Source organism: Callithrix jacchus, chromosome 20 (assembly GCF_049354715.1).
Source record: "Callithrix jacchus isolate 240 chromosome 20, calJac240_pri, whole genome shotgun sequence".
Classification (NCBI taxonomy): domain Eukaryota; kingdom Metazoa; phylum Chordata; class Mammalia; order Primates; family Cebidae; genus Callithrix; species Callithrix jacchus.
In genome coordinates this window covers 42,082,108-42,102,002 of record NC_133521.1, presented here as the reverse complement: position 1 = coordinate 42,102,002, position 19,895 = coordinate 42,082,108, and the positions used below count along the sequence as shown (strand labels likewise).

The window sequence follows — 19,895 nt, the reverse complement described above, 5'->3', positions numbered from 1 at the left end:
AGTGCTGGGATTACAGGCATGAGGCACCTTGCCCAGCATGGAAAATTTTTTCTAGCTTTTCAATTTTGTAATGTGCTTGTAATTAACAAGTAGTAAGAAAAGCAGGCTCCCTTAAATTGGTCATGTCATTTGAAAGGAAGTATGAGATGATTACAAAAAAAATCAGTCCTGTTAGCCAAGAGACTGTAAGATGACCCCAGTTTCTTTCTTATTGTGTTCTAGAAGACACTGCATGCTTTGTCTAGGAGACGGCCTGGCTGGGTGCATCTTTAAGGCTTGGAAATGCCTCTGGGACTCACCTCGGCATGAAGCCCATCCGATGTTACAAGCTGGGTCACCGTCATTTCGTTGGCAGTCAGAGTTCCCGTCTTATCAGAACAGAGAACGCTGCAGCAACCTGGTACAATAAGCATCAGTTTATAGAAAAGAGAAATCGCCACCCTCAGGTTTGTGAAACCCCCAGACTGGACGGCCCTGACAGCCAAGCTTCCATTCAGTTCCAAATGTCAGAATGCCACCAGCCAGAGTCCCTTACCTAAAGTCTCCACGATGGGTAACTTCTTCACGATGACACGCTTCTTGGCCATCCGCAGCACTCCGAGGACCAACGTCACCATGACGACAATGGGCAGACCCTCTGGAATGGCCGCCACAGCCAGGCTGGGTCAAAAGGTCAAACGAGTCCCCTCTAACACCCACTTAAGGAGAGCGTGACTCTCTCCTGGGGCTGGCAATGCTTCTGGCTTGTGAAGCTCGGCTTTGGTGTCCCCAGTGTCCTGGTTCTACTCTCCATTCCCAATCCTAAGGGGCACCTGACTCCTTCAGCACTCGTGGTCCTGAGCCCTCTGCTACAGACCCTGCTCTTGGGAAGGGACCTCTCCTGTCAGTCATCCACAGCTTAGTGTGAATTAGTAGGTCAGCTGTTTTGGCTCTTCAAAAATTTTGTTTTGTTTTTTGAGACAGAGTTTCACTCTTGTTGCCCATTCTGGAGTGCAGTGATGTGAATCAGCTCACCGCAACCTCTGCCTCCCGGTTCAAGTGATTCTCCTGCCTCCGCCTCCCGAGTAGCTGGGATTACAGGCATGTGCCACCACACCCGGCTAATTTTGTATTTTTAGTAGAGACGGGGTTTCTCCATGTTGGTCAGGCTGGTCGTGAACTCCCGACCTCCAGTGATCCGCCCACTTCAGCCTCCCAAAGTGCTGAGATTACAGGCGTGAGCCACCGTGCTTGGCTAAAGGTATTTTGCATTTACATTATGAGATGTAAATTATTCTCATTATGAGAATAATAAATGAGATTATTAGAGAGAAAAGGCTTTGGGTCCCATGAAAGGAATTCTCAGAATCAGACAGTAAGTGGGATTAAGAGTTCCTGGTTCCGAGGGTCCTTGTGGGTCCCCTGAATTTCACTTTTCAGTAGTGTAGTGGCGCAGACACTTCCTATGAGGAAGCCAGACAAGGGAGGTGAAAGGCCACAGCGATGGCCCTGCCCGCTGCGCGGCTCCCTTTCAGGGTGTCTGCCCACTTCCTTCTTATCCCTCCAACTCTCCCTGGACTATGCGACCCCACTCCCCCATAACCAGTGTCGACTGAATTCAAGGAGAGAGTCTGACCCAAGCTGAGCCAGTAAGATGGTCTCTTGGAAGCAAGAATGGGGCTGTGACACACAGAGGCCCCTTCCTGGGGTGTGTCAACAGGTGAGAGGACGTGCACAGAAGGCTCGCTCTGTCCCTTGTGGCTGAGACTCCACACCACCGGGGTCGAGTGGCCCCACATCGCACGCTCCTGAAATGGCAGAGAGGTATGATGCCTGGGGCCTGGGGCCTGGTTGGACATAGCCAGGGGTGGGCTGTGATGGGGCCCAAGTGTTGCAAGTGGACCACAGTGGAGCGGGGCAGCGGCTACTCAGGGCTTCATTTTATCATCCTCTCTGCTTTTGTAGATGCTTGAAATTTTTCTTTAAAAAATGTAAAAACCAACATGAAGAAAGCACGACAATCCAAATGTGTATCAGTGAACAAAAGGATGAGCCGAACGTGGCTTATACACAGTGAAATACCCTTCAGCCATAGAAAGGAACGAGGCGCCGACACAGAAAAATGTGCTGCTGAGTGGAGGAAGCCAGACACAGAGGCCACTCAGAGCATGAGTCCATCCATAAGGGGTGTCCCCAATGGGGAAATCTACACAGAAAGAAAGAGGAGTGATTGCTTAGGGCTGGGATGCGGACTCTGGCAGGAATATAGAGTGATAGCTGAAGGGTACAGGGTTTCTTCTTGAGGCAATAAGAAAATGTTCTAGGCCAGGTGCAGTGGCTCACGCCTGTAATCCCAGCATTTGGGGAGGCTGAGGCAGGCAGATCATCTGAGGTCAGGAATTTAAGACCAACCTGGCCAGCATGGTGAAACCCCCGTCTCTACTAAAAATACAAAAATTAGCAGGGCGTGGTGGTGCACACCTGTAATCCTAGCTACTCAGGAAGCTTAGGCAGGAGAATTGCTTGAACCCAGGAGGCAGAGGATGCAGTGAGCTGAGATCGTGCCATTGCACTCTAGCCTGGTGACAGATCGAGGCTTTGCCTCAAAAAAAGGAAAAAAGTGGCCAGGCATGGTGGCTCATGCCTGTAATCCCAGCACTTTGGGAGGCCGAGATGGGTAGATCACCTGAGGTCAGGAGTTCGAGATCAGCCGGGCCAACGTGGTGACACCCCATCTCTATAAAAAAAATAAAAATAAAAATAAAAAAAGGTCTAAGGCCAGGCACAGTAGCTCACGTCTATAATGCCAGCACTTTGATAGGATGACACGGGCAGATCGTTTCACCTCAGGAGTTCGAGACCAACCTGGGCAACACTTTTTTCTATTTCTACAAAAAATAAAAATTAGCTGAGTGTGTCAGTGTACACCTATAATCCCAGCTACCCAGGGGGCTGAGGTGGGAGGGTTGCTTGAGCTTGGGAGGTCAAGGCTGCGGCTATGGTGTGCTGTCACAATGCCACTTGCTGCAGCCTGCGTAACAGAGTAAGACCATGTCAGAATAGAATAGAATAGAAAATAAGTCCTAAAATGGACTGTGGTGATGCTTGTATCTCTCTGTAAATATACTAAAACACATTCAATTGTATACTTTAAATGAATCAATTATATGATATGTGAATTATATCTCTATAAAGCTGTTTAAGAAAGAAAAAGAAAAGCAGACTTGGCTGGCTATGGGGAGGGGAGGAGAGATTTTGAGCAGGTGGGGGAGGCTGGCCAGTTCCCCCTCACCAAGCCTCCACCTGAGGCCAGCCTGAGGGGTGAGGAGGATGTGACTTCAATGGAGCTCCAAGTGCTTTTATCACACGGAACCATGCTGTGTAATTTCTAGAAAGGGACTCTTCTGGGGACTAAAACCGATGAGGAATTTCTGTTATCTGAGAACACCAGAAAAGCCATGGGAGAAGAGGGCCACTGTCTCCCAGCACACCTGCAGGCCACCCACAGCCACTGCCACAGACCTGGCAGAAGCTTCTCTACACCCGCCTGGTCCAGCTCCCAGAGCCAGGCTCCCCAGCAAATACGTGAAATCAGCCAGTATGAGCGAGACAACAGCAATGCCCAGGGCTGCCAGGCCTCCCATGCTCCCCAAGAGAAGCTGGAAACCCAGTATTTTTTCATACAAACTCCCAGTTTTTAAATGTTGGCAACAAATTACAATTAAAAAAAAAAAAATAGGCTGGGCTCGGTGGCTCACACCTGTAATCCCAGCACTTTGGGAGGCCGAGGCGGGTGGATCACAAGGTCAAGAGATCGAGACCATCCTGGTCAACATGGTGAAAGAAACCCCATCTCTACTAAAAATACAAAAATTAGCTGGGCATGGTGGCGTGTGCCTGTAATCCCAGCTACTCAGGAGGCTGAGGCAGGAAAATTGCCTGAACCCAGGAGGCAGAGGTTGCGGTGAGCCGAGATCGTGCCATTGCACTCCAGCCTGGGTAACAAGAGCGAAACTCCGTCTCAAAAAAAAAAGTAGAGTTCAAACAAAACTTATTTCCTGGCTATGTCTCACACAAGGGTGTCTGGGTTGGCTTGTCTGTTGAGATGGAGTCTCGCTGTCATCCAGGCTGGAATGCAGTGGCACAATCTCAGCTCACTGCAGCATCCACCCCCCAGGTTCATGCAATTCTGCCTCAGCCTCCTGCATAGCTGGGATTACAGGCATGCGCCACCACGGTTGGCTAATATTTGTATTTTTAGTAGAGATGGAGTTTCACCTGTTGTTGGCCAGGCTGGTCTTGAACTCCTGGCCTCAAGCGATCTGCCTGCCTGAGCCTCCCGAAGTGCAGGGATTACAGGCCTGAGCCACTGCACGCAGCCTGTTTTTTGAGATGGGGTCTCACTGTGTTGCCCAGGCTGGAGTGCAGTGTCGTCATCACGGCTCACTGCAGCCTCTACCACCTAGACTCAAGCAATCCTCCAGCCTCTACCTCTCTGGTAGCCAGGACACAGGCATGCACCCTATTTACTTCCTAATTTTGAAAATCATTTGTAGAGACAAGGTCTCACTATTACCCAGGCTGGTCTTGAACTTCTGGGCTCAAGTGATTCTCCCGCCTCAACATCCCTAACTGCTGAGATTACAGGCATGAGCCACCAAGCCTGGCAAGGAGGCTGTTTTATCCTCTGCATTAGAAAATCCAGCAGAGCAAGGAGGTATACAGTCAGTATTTGCTGCATGAAGAAGTGGGTACATGCAATGCTTCAGCCTGCGCTGGCCTAGCACACAGTGAGCACTCTACCTGGGGTGGCTGAGAGAACACCTGGTGAGGATCTATTCAACCAGGATCACACAGGGAGACCGTATATATTTCATCAGCGCTAAGACACAGTTGATTGTGAAGGGCACCATTATTTTGTGCAGCACTTGGAAAAGAATCCACACTGCCAATTAATCAGTTACACCATGCTTTCTAATTACATTGCTCGCTAAAAGCGATCTGATTTCAGGGGAGTTGAAATGTGAAAAAGAACGTACATCGCAGCCAGGCATGGTGGCTCACGCCTGTAATCCCAGCACTCTGGGAGGCTGAGGTGGGTGGATCACAAGGTCAGCAGTTCAAGACCAGCCTAACTAGGATGGTAAAACCATCCTACTAAAATATAAAACTGTCTCTACTAAAAATATATAATTGGCTGGGTGTGGTGGCAGGCGCCTGTAATCCCAGCTACTCAGGAGGCTGAGGCAGAGAACTGCTTGAACCTGGGAGGAAGAGGTTGCAATGAGCTGATACGGTGCCACTGCACTCCAGTCTGGGTGACAAAGTGAGACTGTCTCAAAAAAAAAAGAAAGAGAAAAAAAAGGACATCTCAGAATCAAAGAAATATGGTATATTAAATGTTGGCAACAAATTCCACTTGCAAAACAGACAGTTTGAATAGAGCGATTCTGAATAGTGACCTTTCATCCAGGGACAATAGAACAGGCAGGGACAAGTCATATAAACCAAGATTATAGAATTTGGTCAGGAGACTGTGCCCAGTTTCTACAGTGACAGCCAGAAGGCTTTACAGCACAGCCTGTGAGGACCAGCTAAGCAAACACTCGTGGAGGGTTATGACATGGACTTTCATCCCAGAGGCAGGGAAAGGGCATCTTTGCATGTACCTGGATGAATTCACAATAATGAAAATCAATCCAGAAACTAAGAAAGATTAGAATGGGCCAGGCATGGTAGCTCACATCTGTATTCCCAGCACTTTGGGACAGGGAATTGGGTGGATCATTTGAGCTGAGGAGCTCAAGACTAGCCTGGCCAACACGGTGAAACCCCACTAAAAACTCTACTAAAAATGCAAAAATTAGCCGGGTATGGTAGTACACACCTATAGCCCCAGCTACTCAGGGAGGCTGAGGCAGGAGAATCGCTTGAACCCGGGAGGTGGAGGTTGCAGTGAGCCAAGATCACAGCACTGCACTCCAGCCTGGGTGACAGAGCGAGACTCCGTCTCAAAACAAAAACAGATGAGAACAGACCAGGAAAAAAAGCAAGTCCCTCAGGTAATGCTGAATATCACTTAATACATAGGGAATTGGTTTTGAAAAAGTTTTAAAAGTTTTAACAAATGATTCTCTCATTTTACTTATTTTGGAAAATCTCTGCTGACTAAGCTGCCATTTCCACCTTTCAATTCAGTGGTTTCGGGTGCCTTTAATCTGGCACTAAAACTGCATATCCTCACCCCAAAATCACAGGTGAGAGGGGAAAGTGTCTCTCACATGAAAGTCCACCTGCACAGCTCAAGCGGGATGCCCGTGTTGCAAGGGAGGTTGGGAGAAGAAACCAGAAGTGACCAATAGCACGGGGCCGGGGGAGAAGCAGGGGGCTTGGGGCTTGGGCACAGAAGCCTTTTTTGCTTTTTCTCCTGGAAATATTTAATCCTTTTCCTTGGCTCGTGAAACTTTTCATGGCGTATAAAACAGGAATGGGACGCATCATTATGTGCAGGAAGGAGGGTTTTTTTTTTTAGACAAAGTCTCGCTGTGTTGCCCAGGCCAAAGTGCAGTGGCGTGAACTCAGCTCCTCACAACCACCACCTCCCGGGTTTAAGCCATTCCCCTGCCTCAGCCTCCTGAGTAGCTGGGACCTCAGGCACACGCCATCATGCTCAGCTAATTTTTATATTTTTAGTACAGATGGAGTTTCACTATGTTGGCCAGGCTGGTCGCAAACTCCTGACCTCACATTCTACAGGAGAGTTTTTTTTTTTTAAGATAGGGTCTCACTCTGTTACCCAGGTGGTAAGTTCATGGCTCACTGCAACCTTGACTTCCCAGGCTCAAGCGATCCTCCTGCCTCAGCCTTCCGGGTAGCTGAGCCTACAAGCGTGCACCATCACACCTGGGTAATTAAAAACATTTGTTTTTGTACAGAGAGGGTCTCACTATGTTGTCTAGGCTGGTCTCAAACTCCTGGGCTCAAGCGATCCTCTTGCGTCAGGTGTGAGCCACTGTGCCTGGCCCGTTTGGGGACGTTTTGAAGCATTCTGTCTTCTGAGAGTCCTGTGTTCTCTAGTAGCTCCCTGCAGCTCAAACGTCTCCCTCCCTGCCACCACCCCTGCCTCCAAAGGCTCAGTCACCTCGGAATGCTGCTCAGGTGCCGTGGTCTCTTTCCTGGTCCTATTCTTGCTGGAGCCCGCTCTTGAAGGACACTGTCAAATCAGAGCCTCAAGCTCAGAGGATGCTCCCCGGACCAACCCTGTCAGCACCCTTGAGAGCTTGTTAGAAATGTGAGTCTCAGCCAGGCAGAGTGGCTTACATCTGCGATCCCAGCACTTTGGAAGGCCAAGGCAGGCGGATCACCTGAGGTCAGGAGTTCGAGACCAGCCTGGCCAACATGGTGAAACCCTGTCTCTACTAAAAGTACAAAAATTAGCTGGGCGTGGTGGCAGGTGCCTTTAATCACAGGTACTGGGGAGGCTGAGGCAGAAGAATCACTTGAACCCGGGAGGCGGAGGTTGCAGTGAGCCGAGATCGCACCATTGTACTTCAGCCTGGGCAGAGCAAGACTCCATCTAAAACACCAACACCACACATTCTCTTCCTAACTGGGAGTTGAGCAGTGAAAACACATGGACACAGGGAGGGGGACATCATAAATCGGGGCCTGTTGGGGAGTAGGGGGAATGGGGAGGGAGAGCATTAGGACAAATACCTAATGTATACGGGGCTTAAAACCTAGATGATGGGTTGATAGGTGCAGCAAACCGCATGGCACATGTATACCTATGAAACAAACCTGCACATTCTGTACGTATCCTAGAACTTAAAAATTTGTTTAAAAAAAATAAGCAAACCAAAGAAATATGAGTCTAAACACACTGGGTACAGTGTACACTGTTCGGGTGAGGAGTGCTAACGATCTCAGAAATCACCGCTACGACCTGCTGAAATAAGAAAAAGAAAGAAATGTGAGTCTCAGGCTGCCCCAGTCCCGAGTCCGGGCAGCAGCCATCTGGGTTTACCAGGCTCTCAACGGGACCTCCCGTTCTTCAGCTCAGCCCCAGACTCGCTCTCCAGTGCCTGCCTCTGCAGGTGCCATTCCAACGCCTCAAACTCTACTGTCCCCAGCACAGTGTGGAGTCCTGCTCCAGAGCCCCTCCTCCCAGCCGACGCTTCTGTAATAAGCTGGGGCTCCCATCTCCCACTTCCTTCAGCTTCTAAATCGAGGGTGGCCAACACTTTTCATCTCTGTGGTTCCAAAGTGTTCATGGAGACAGCCTGGCGTGGCATATTGAGAAAGGCTCTGATGATGAGGTTGGGAATGGGAGAAGCGGCTGTGAGTTTCCCCATGATCTCAGTGACTCCATCACCTGGTTCTGCTTACTGAGCTCAGCTATTGCCTCCCACAGTGGCCCTCGGACATGTTCCCACCCCCAAGCCTTTGCTGGTGCCATTCCCCCCGCCTGGAACACCCTTCCTGCTCACCTCCCAACTCCTCAACTCTCCACCCTCAGTTCCTCAGAAAAACCCTCTCCAGCCACCTCATTCAGTCCATCCCCTTCTTCCTCCTTTTTTTTCTTCTTGAAACGGACTTTGGCTCTGTCTTCCAGGCTGGAGTGCAATGCCACAATCTCTGTTCACTGCAACCTCCGCCTCCTGGGTTCAAGTGATTTCCCTGCCTCAGCCTCCTGAGTAGCTTGGGACTGCAAGTGACTGGTGTGGATAATTTTGTATTTTTAGTAGAGACAGGGGTTTCACCATGTTGACCAGGCTGGTCTCGAACTCCTGACCTCAAGTGATCTGCCCTCCTCAGCCTCCCAAAGTGTTGGGATTACAGGTGTGAGCCACCGCACCCGGCCCAGAACTGACTTTACTCTGTCCACTTGCAGCCTGCTCTTGGGAACTTTGGCATTCAAGTAGACGGGTCTTCCCAGCTCTGGCTCATCGTCCAGCCACCCTGCTCCATTGGCAGCCCACTGCCCACTGCTAACGGGTTGAAGTGCATCCCTCCAAGAAGATATGCTCCTATCCTAACTCCTGGTCCACGTGAATGTGACCTTATTGGACATAGGGTCTTTGCAGATATCATCAAATAAAGATTTGGTCATTAGAGTATCTGCCTGAGTCCAATAAAACTGATATCCTTATAAAAAGAGGAGAAGAGACACAGAGACAGACACAGGAGGAGACCATGCGACAGGCAGAGATTGGAGGCAAGATATGTACATGGCAAGGACCACCTGTGACACCAGAAACCGAGAAATGTGGTGCTGATTCTCCCCTGGAGTCTTCAGAAACAGCACAGGCCTGCCACACGTGGGTCTCGGGCTCCTGCCTCTAGAATGGCGAGAAGCTTCTGTTCCTGGCCCTGCAGTTTGTGGTACTTTGTTTTGCACTCCCAGTCCCATCCAAGGCCTCATCACATCAGACACAGCTCCTCCAGATCTCAGCTTCGGGCTCTCTTTCCCACCTTCTCCCTCTTGCCCTTGACTCCCATTGATTCTCCATCCCCACTGAGACCCACAATCCTTTGAAGGCAGGAACCATGACTGTCTAGTTCACAAACTCCCCCTATCCCAACACTATGTGAACATGAAAGGGATTCAATGAAATTAATACAAAGCGATCATGCAGTTACGTGCTACATACACTAACACAGAAGGATAAATGCCTCTCGAAAGCTCCGTGAAGGCTGGGTGCGGCGGCTCACACCTGTAATCCCAGCACTCTGGGAGGCCGAGGTGGGTGGATCACCTGAGGTCAGGAGTTTGAGACCAGCCTGGCCAATGTGCCTCTCTCTACTTAAAATATAACCCTGTCTCTACTTAAAATACAAACAATTAGCTGGCCGTGCTAGTGCACTCCTATAATTTCAGCTACTGGGTAGGCTGAGGCAGGAGAATCCCTTGAACCTGGGAGGTGGAGGTTGCAGTGAGCAGAGATCGTGCCATTACAGTCCAGCCTGGGCAACAAAAGTGAAACTCCATCTTAATTAAAAAACAAACAACAAACAACAACAAAACACTCCATGAAGATCATTCCATTCAGGATATTAAGCCAGGAAGCCCCAGTTCACTGGAAATCAAGACCGTCCTACAATCAATAGAGCCCCTTGGGCTTCATTATCCAAGCAGGGCCAACAGCAAAACGGACTGAGGAACCAGGCGTGTCCTCGGGGAAAACCCTGCAACCCAGCAAGAACCATCCGTACAGCGCCGCAGCGTCATTTCATGGTTCCAGATACGTTTGGGGGAAGTCCAAACTCCGGCATTCATCCACTTATTTATATAGGTTGTTTAAGGATAAAACCCAAAGACTATTTTCTTTCTTTTTTTTTTTTTTTTTTTTTTTTTTTGAGTCGGAGTTTTGCTGTTGTTACCCAGGCTGGAGCGCAATGGTGCGATCTCGGCTCACCGCAACCTCCGCCTCCTGAGTTCAAGCAATTCTCCTGCCTCAGCCTCCCGAGTAGCTGGGATTACAGGCACATGCCACCATGCCCAGCTAATTTTTTGTATTTTTAGTATAGACGGGGTTTCACCATGTTGACCAGGATGGTCTTGATCTCTTGACCTCGTGATCCACCCACCTTGGCCTCCCAGAGTGCTGGATTACAGGCGTGAGCCACTGCGCCCGGCCGACTATTTTCTATTAGTCCAGCTTTCTTCTTTTCCTACTGAACCATCCTCTAAAGGTATTCTGATGTGGTTTGAACGCCTTGTGTGTCTTGTTACAGGATCTCTTTTTATAGGGAAGACATGAACTTTATCATGGCTTGGAGTGGATCTGGGACGGGGTTTTCCAAATGTCTGTCATCTGTATTTTGCTTTTGTGATTTTTGTCACATCTGTGTGCCCACGTTATTATCACCTATTCCAACTCCTCTTTTTCATCATGTTTTCTTGGGTGATCTCAGGATTAAGGGTTAAGATTTTGTTAAATACACCGAGTGACAAAGTATCTAAAGCCAGACACAGTATTTCCAATTTCCATTCACTCAAAACACAGTAACTGAATGCTTTTGTAATATGACACATACCTGCCCACACGCTCGTGTTACCACCTGCCCCTCAATTTACATGTACTGTACAGTGTCATTGAAAAAATAAGGCATTTCGAATCTCTCCTGATGATGAGGGAGACCCAGGCATTTGGAATTCCCTCCCGCTCTGTCATCCACTGTGCATCTCAATAAAAGAGAGAACAGGCCAGCTGGCGCCTCCTGAATCTCCTTCCTGAAAACTACAGGCTAGGCCTTGGGGAAACTATCCAGAAGGCACTGTTTTTACTTAAAACAAGAGCAAACCAGAAACCTTTTCACATGTGAGTCCTAAAACTATGAACCTAAGATTCTTCTACGTGTAACATCTAAAGTATAAGCCTATGTAAAGGCTGAACCTCCCTTTGTTAGACGAGCTTGGCTGTTAGGCACCTATGCCACCTTGCTCCCAGCTGAAATAAATTCCTTCCTCCTGTATTCGGTGTCCGAGAGATCCTTTCCCTCGGCCACTCCTGCTACTCTACTACTAAACAGCAGGTAACCATGTACATTCACGTACACACAGGCAAGCCTGACTATGCACCAAAGCCGTGTACACCTGAGACTATGTACCTGACACCATGTACCAGACCCGGTACTCTCAACCCTTCAAGCAAGGTTCTCTTGCCCACACTGGCCAGCAAGAGAAACCTCCGTGTCCTGGCACACACTGGGAAGCCTCAGTTCACTGGGAGTTTGTCTGCCGTCATTCACTCAGCACACACTTTACTCTTCATATGTAAGTTAGAAAGGCTCCAATTTCATGGTGGTTCGTGTATCCAGAGTTGGGCACCTATGATCACAATCAGTTTCAGAACATTTTCTTCAGCCCCAAAGGAAACCCCCTAACTGTCAGTAGTCACTACTCATCCCCCCGCCCAGCCCCTGGCAGACACTCGCCACTTTCTGTTTCTATGAAGTGACCTATGTTTCTGTTTGTTTCTTTTTTGAGGTGGAGTCTCACTCTGTCTTTCAGGCTGGAGTGCGACGGGACAATCTTGGGCACTGCAGACTCTGCCTCCCGGGCTCAAGCAATTCTTCTACTTCAGCCTCCTGAGTAGGTGGGATTATAGGCGCCTTCCACACACCCAGTTTGTTTTTGTATTTTTAGTAAAAACAGGGTTTTACCATGTTGGCCAGGCTGGTCTCCAACTCCTGACCTCAGGTGATCCTCCTGCCTTGGCCTCCCAAAGTGCTGGGATTACTGGTCTGAGCTACTGCACCTGGCCAAGTGACCTACTTTTGAATATTTTATATCAATGAAATCATATAACATGTGCAACTGGGTTCTTTTACGTAGCAAAACGGGTTCAACACGAATCCACATTGGAGCACGAATCAGTACTTCATTCCCTTCTGTGGCTGAAAAATATTCCATTGTTCCCATGTTGTTTTTTCATTCATTAGTTGATGGACACTGAAGTCTGTTTTCATCATCGGTTTGATGTACTAATCACACACACACACACACACACACACACACACCCCAGACACTAAAATAATTTTCCACGTCACCTAAAAGCATTAAAAGCATCCTGCAGACACCAGCAGAATGTGCGTTACCCTCTGGGAACCACTGGGCCTGACGTGAGCCTAGGCACGCGCTGGTTCCTCCGAGTCCTGGAGTAGCCCCCAGCCTCTCTTCCAATGGGACACACCCAGTTAGTGACCATCCCCAGCCCTCTGCTTCTCTTGCCTCAGCAAATAGCCATGGAAGAGCTACCGACAAAGTCACATCACAGCACAAAGCTGGGCTGCCCATGCTTCTCCCCGTCTCGGCCACTAGGACCCAGGGCTTGGGAGGACTTATGAGAATCACTATGTAGAAGGGCGGGGCCCCTGGGCTTAGCATCATCAAGTGCCCTGACTCCCAGCCGGTGTGCCCCGTGTGGCCTTGGGCTCCACGTCCATTGCCTCTCTGATAGCCTCCTTTGTAAAACAAGGGCTTGGATCGAGTTCTACACTAGTAATAAGAGCTAACACCCATTATGCACCATATATCGTGTGAGCACACTCACGTGGACCAACTCCTTTACTCCCGTCCGCCACCCAAGGAGAGGGTATATGACCATTCCCAGTTTTCAGAGGAGGAAACCGAGGCACAGAGAGCTCCGAAACTTGCTGGAGGTCACAACACCAGCAAGTGGCAGGGGCAGAATTTAAACAGAGGCAGGCTGGCTCTGGGGTCCTTGCTCTTAGCCAGAACAACCCAAAATCCTGGGCAGAGTGACAAGGAAGGTGACGTAGTTTGAACGTGTGCCTCCACCCAAACCTCAAGTTGAAACATAAGCCCCAGTGTTGGAGGTGGGAAGAGACGACGGGCAGACCCCTCATGAATGACCCCCCTTTGTTAGGCGAGCTTGGTCATTTAGACAAATTGTCGCCTGGCTCCCAGCCATGATAGTAAGAGTAATGATACTAAGAATAAACACCTCTCCCCTCCCAGTTCTGTGTTGGAGAGGTCTGTTTCTCCAGGCCCATGCTGCTTCATTACCACCCTGGCAAGAAAGGGGGGCCACAGCATCCTTACCTGACCCCAATCGTGAACATACTGAGGAGCTGTTTCCCTTGCAACCAGCCAATGAGCATGATGAGACCTGGGAAGAGACAAAAGCACCCTTATCTCCATATGCACGGCACACGCTGATGCCGGAGGCAATTCAAACCCACTTCCTTAAAGAGTCTACAGGACACATGCACAGAGAAACCACTGATAGCCTCATTTTCAAACCCTCTCCTTTTTTCTCTTTAAAGGAGATACATTTACACCTAGAAAAACCTGGTTTTACTTTCCCAGGAAAGGTCCAAGCCGAGTTTAAGACCCGATTGTTTGTTTTGGACTGTTGCAAGCATTTACATCTTATTCCCAAAGTCCCCACCTGCTGTGTGTATCCAGGACACGCCCCTGTGTGGTGTTTGGTGTGGCCAACATCCTGTGATGGGCAGATGGGCCACGGTTTTTTAAAATTATTTTATTCTGTGGCACTCACGATTAAACATACTCCATTTCCATTTTCCTTCATTAATAATTTACCAAATATTTACTGAACACCAGAAGTTCCCTACGTGTAAGAGACACGGAGATGATCACAGATAGACCCTCAAGGCACAAATGGCAAGAGCTGCAGGGGGCCTGTGAAATTTCACGAGATGCTCTGGCATCTGGGAATGTGCTCGGGTTGCCCGGTGCAGCCTGAGTCTCCTCATCTGTAAAATGGGGCTAATGGCTGTGGGCTCCTCAAAGAATAGTTCCCTGGTTTAAGGTGTGACAGGCTGTGCTCAGCACAGCTCCTGGGTCACAGCAAACACCAGCCTAATTGTTAACTCTTATTGCCATCATTATCGGAAGGAGTGAGTAGGGACTGGGAAGGTGGGTGGGGTTGCCGGGTGACGCCCTTGGAGAGCTTGCTAAAGACCATCAGCTTCGCTTTGCCGGGGACAGGGAGCCAGGGATGTTTCCTGCTGGGTGGTGGTGGTGTGCGTGCATTTGTGTGTTGAGGGAGGGGGCTGCCACAGTATCTGGTAGCTTTGTTCTGGGCATCCTACAATTAGCTATTAAACTCAGTCATCAACTGAAATCTTAGCTAGAACCCAAATGGACGGAAATGAAACAGATTAGCAGGGAGAGCGCTATTGGACACAGGGTTGAGGCACTGAGCCTGGAGCCACCCCTGCTAGGAACTTACGCTGCCCTCATGGCCTTCCCATAGTAGAAGGCTGGATTCCTCACAGGAGCTCACAAGAATCAACTATGTTCATCTCTTCCAAAATCCCTGTTCAGTATCTATATATTAGTAGCTTGAAATGGCCAACAGAGAGTATTTAGAACATGGGATAAAAGGCAAATGTTACTTTCCCCTAGAAGTACTGACGAGCATGGCGCTGCTTCCCTGCACCTGCCCTTGGGCCTTCTAGGGGGTCCATGGGACTCAGTTCAAAACTCTCCCTCTGCTAGAGCAGTTCTCAAAATGAAAAAAAAAAAGCCTGTGGTGGCCCAAGCCTGTAATCCTAGCACTTTGGGAGGTCAAGGTGGGTGAATCACTTGAGGCCAGGAGTTCAAGACCAGCCCTGGGCCACATAGCAAAATCCTGTCTCTACCAAACATACAAAAATTAGTCAGTCATGGGGGCGCACGCATGTAATCCCAGCTACTCAGGAAGCTGAGGCAGGAGAGTCACTTGAACCCAGGAGGTGGAGGTTGCAGTGAGCCAAGATTACACCACTGCACTCCAGCCTGGGCAACAGAGCAAGACTCCATCTCAAAAAAAAAGGTCTGAGTAGTATCACAGGCCTTGCTGTGGACATGTCAGTTTCAGTTCTGGTTTTAACTACGTAAACATGGGCTTACATAATCTGTTTCTCCCAAGACTGTTCTCTGGCTCTACAGTTTCGGCCACATTCACCAGCACCTTCCTCATTATTGCACATGCTATAGGCAGTGGCTTGTTGCTTTATTCCTTGTTTAAATTTTTCACTCAACAAATGTTTACTGAGAATCTATCTATTAGAGGCCAGGCACTGTTTAATCCTAAAGGCTGGAATAAAGGACACAGAAGCAAGGCCAGAGCTGGAAACAGCAGGAAGAAGCTTGTGAAGGGACTGGGGCAGCACCCCGGGGATGTTAAGGCTTAAGATCTAGATTCAGGACTGCAGTATCATGCCAATGCTGTTGAGCATGTTACCAAAGGTCAGGAAGTCCCAGCCCAGGCACAGGCTGCTTAGAAGCATAGAAATATGGTTAAGTGCACAGCTAAACTACATTTCCCAGTCTCCTTTGCAGTTACATAGGCCATGTGACTCCATTCTGGCCATTAAAACATGGGCAAATAGATGACTCCTCTTCCTGGTGTAGGCCTTAAAAATGTCCCCCACAAGCCTCCATATTCTCTCTTTCACATCTGCTGGCTGAACAGAAACATGGCCTCTAAGGACCCAGAGGAAGACAGAGCAACAAGTCAGTGCTCATAAGGCAGCTATCCAGGAGAGCCACTTATGGGACCAGGAATGCACCCACAGACTGTGGCATGAGCAAGGAACAAGCGTTTACTATGTTAAGCCAAGAAAATGTAGGGGCTGCTTCTTACAGTGGTCAGCCTGGTCCAACTATACAGAAAGCTCCTGTTGCTTTTGGACCCCCTCTGATCCCAATCCCCAAACCTTATTCAGCTGAGTAGCAAGATATTTAAGAAACGGCCATGGTGGCCACCCCATGATGGCTCCCTTCCACCTGCAGAGCATTTACCTCTTATTCCCAGAGCCCGGCACGGAAACTGCTTCACTCACCTATTATGCCAAAGGAGAAGAGTGTCAGTTGCTTTCCTAGCCTGTCCATGCTTTTCTGCAGAGGAGTTTTAGGTGTCTGAAAGGGTGAGCACAATGGGTTAGGCAGGCAACAGCCCAGCTTCTGCCTGCCTTTGTTCAAAATGTCTTCACCTTGCCATCCTACAGCTTGAGTGACTATGGCGTAGAGTGTGTCAACATTCATTGACTTCTGCACTGAAGATCTGCGCGTGTTACTGTCTGAAAGCTGGATCTTTATGAAAAGGCTAATGACGTCTTACATGTTTAAAAAGAGGCCAGGTTTGGTGGCTCACGCCTGTAATCCTGGCACTTTGGGAGACTGAGGCAGACAGACTGCTTGAGCTCAGGAGTTCGAGACCAGCCTGGGCAACATGACAAAACCTTGTCTGTACAAAAAAAAAAAAAAAATCAAATCTTTAAAAAGTATACTCACACTAACCACATGCCCCTCCTTCCTAAGGAGTAGGCAGGGCTGGTGGTATTTGCCTATAATCATCTCAAACTCAAAAATCCCAAAGCCCCTCCCGCCCCCCTTACCTCTTCCGCCTGCATCATCTTAAACACTTCTCCAAATTGAGAGCTTTCCCCTGTTCCAATGACGACCCCCTGTGTCCAGGAGAGAGAGAGAAGCATGAAATCTAATGACAGGGAGTCTGTGGGTTATGGGATCCCAAGGCCTCAGAGCCCCAGGGCTTACCTGGCCCCTCCCATACTGCACCAAGGTCCCCATGAAGACAATGTTGCTCAGGGTGGTGAGGTCCCCGCCGCCTGCCAAGGGGCTGTCTGTTTTACTGCATGGCTCGGCTTCCCCGGTGAAACTGGATTCATCCACCAAGAGGTCCGTGACCTAGGAGAGCAAGGGGAAAAGCCTGTGGAATCTCCCTGTCACCCCAGGAATTGGTGTTAAAAGCACAAATGGGACCAGCACCTCAATGGACACGAAAAGAGAACACGGGGAGCTCTGGGAGTGAGTGTCACAATGATGGACTCTGGGTCCTCCAGGGCTGGAAACGCTGTCAATGAGTGGCCCCTCTTAAAAACATAAAAGTCTTATACCTTCTCTTAATATTGTTGGAAATTTGGATACAATCTAAAAAAAAAAAAAAAAAAAAAAGCGATGGCTATTTTAGGAAATACCTTTCAAAACACCTGTGTGCATCTCCTCACACGCAGTCTACTCTTCACCTTGGAGATGCCTGTACCAGCTGTGTGGCTCCCGCACAGTCCCTGAGCCAGCCTATTCGGTGAGAATCTAAGGTGCATTAACACCAGAAACACAGACCGGGAGGCAGAGACACCCACACTCCCTGGAAAGAGGAAGGGAGGTCCTGACATTTGTAGAATACAGACTATGTGCCAAGCCCTGCGCTAAGCTCCCCACAAGGCTTAGCCCTCAGACCTCACCACCCCCAATGAAAGATGCTATTATCGTCCCCATTTTGCATATGGGGAAACTGAGGCACAGCGGGATTAAGTAATTTGTTCAACTTTCCACAGCTAGTTAGTGGCAGAACAGAGATTTGAACCAAAGCTCTGGTTCCAGAAACTATACCCTTAACCATCTTGCACAACCACAACGTGACCTCACACTTAGCACGCATCACTCCCAAGGTGAGGCTCCCAGGGCCAGAACCAAGCCAGACACCTCTAAGTTCATAGAGCGGGGCTAGGGTGGGCCTAACCCTTGGGACCTGGTCACATAAGGATTAACACCAACCTGGAGAGAAGCCATCTTCCACAAAGCACCAGTGAACCACAGTTAGATCAGTGATTCTCAAACAGGGCCCTGTGACTTCTCTATAATTTAAAAATGTTTAAATTTAGTAATAATCTTTTAAAAATATGTGCACTGCCATAGGATCTCAGTCCCCAGGAACGACAGTGGCCACCACCTGTCCAGGTAATACCTGTCTCCTCACTTCCTTTCTAATGGACCCCACAGTGTTGGGGAGGCTAGGCCCCTGCTGCACAGCCACATTCCTGCCTCCCTGTGGCTCCCGCGCCTCCAGCTCTGGACAATGAAGAATAAGAAGTCACTGAATGATGCTGGGGAAAATCTTTGAAGGAGGCTCAAGGAATATTCTGGAAAATACCTGGCTGGTGCTCCTCAAAACTGTCGAGGTTGGGCGGGTGCAGTGGCTCATGCCTGTAATCCCAGCACTTTAGGAGGCCGAGGCAGGCAGATCACTTGAAGTCAAGAGTTCAAGACCAGCCTGGCCAACAGTAGTAGTGAAACCCCGTCTCTACTAAAAATACAAAAATTAACTGGGCATGCTGGTGGGTACCTATAATCCCGGCTACTCAGGAGGCTGAGGCAGGAGAATCACTTGAACCCTGCCTCAGCCTCCTGAGCAGAGGTTGCAGTGAGCCAAGATCGCACCACTGCACTCCAGCCTGGGTGACAGAGTGACTCTGTCTCAAAAACAAAACAAACAAAAACCCCAAAAACCAGGAAAGTCAGAAACTGTCACAGCCAACAAGAGCCTCAGGAGACATGACCACTAACTGTCACGTGGGATCCCGGAGCAGCAAAGGGACACGAAGGAAATCGACGGCGATCAGAAAGTGGCACGGACTCAAGGTAACAAGGAGGCATTGATACAGGTCCTTAGCTGTGACCGATGCAGCTGAGTAACATGAGGTATGAACAGGAAGGGATCCTGGGCGATGTGTACATGGGAACCCTGAGCTGAATTTTTCCGCAAATCTAAAACACTTCTAAATAATAAACTCCTTTTTAAAAAAAATGAAGAAAGGGAGAGAGCAAAGGTGAACCCCACCCCAGGAAGGCAGCTAGCAGAGAAGAATGAGGAGGCATTTGAAAGAGGAGGACGCAGGGTGGGGAGTGGGTGTGGGTTTGTGCAGATGGGGATGCAGGTGAGATGTGTTCATCGTACCCTCCCATGGGCCAGGGACTCCTCTGGGCACTGAGAATACAGCAACGAATGGGATAGAATTCCTGCCTCAAGAAGACGATACTCCATGGAGGATGGGGAGGGACCGACAATAGACCAGCACTGGAATGAACACCAATGTGCACAGAGCAAGGAGGGAGGCCCCTCAGAAGAGGCTGTGGGGGGAAGGCCTGGGAGGAGGGACAGGAGCGGAGGCCTCTGGATGAGACAGGCTGAGTCACATGTGCTGGGGAGGGGATTTCAGGCACCCCCATGGTGGCTGAAAGCAACAACTTATCAGGCTTCTAGGTCAGAGTAAGACAAGTAGCTTGGGCCTCCTTTGCCTAAAACAGCTGATTTTTGTCAAAAGCTGCTGTCTCCAGGAAGCCCTCCCTCACTGCACCAGGCCAGGCAAGTCTCTCTCATTTTGTACATCCAGGATTCCCAGTACTTCCACTCATGGGTCCCTTAGCAGTCCTGGAACAGTGCTTGTCATATGTAGATTTAGGTTGGTCTGTCACTCTGGGCTATAAACTCATGAGCACCGGGACCAGGTCTGATTCCCACACAGTGTCCTAGGCACCCAGCCCAGGGCCTGGAATATGGTAGATGCTCGGGAAATACTTGTGGAATGAATGAGTGATGTGGATGGAGAATGAGGTTGGGGGCCCCAGGGCAGGA

At 49.3% G+C, this 19,895-nt stretch overlaps 1 protein-coding gene across 4 annotated transcripts in view; it reads right to left on the bottom strand.

The window, feature by feature from the left end:
* The window catches only part of ATP2C2 (ATPase secretory pathway Ca2+ transporting 2), a 93,934-nt gene that overhangs the window by 24,132 nt on the left and 49,907 nt on the right, over window positions 1-19,895 (bottom strand). For all 4 annotated transcript variants that reach the window (XM_002761223.6, XM_008986310.5, XM_035281640.3 and 1 more), the window contains 6 exons: window positions 17,018-17,167; window positions 16,858-16,926; window positions 16,303-16,378; window positions 13,550-13,616; window positions 536-660; window positions 300-397 (listed from right to left, as the gene is read on the bottom strand). In XM_002761223.6, coding sequence (XP_002761269.4) covers window positions 300-397; window positions 536-660; window positions 13,550-13,616; window positions 16,303-16,378; window positions 16,858-16,926; window positions 17,018-17,167 — 585 coding nt within the window. The remainder of the gene's footprint in view (window positions 1-299; window positions 398-535; window positions 661-13,549; window positions 13,617-16,302; window positions 16,379-16,857; window positions 16,927-17,017; window positions 17,168-19,895) is intronic.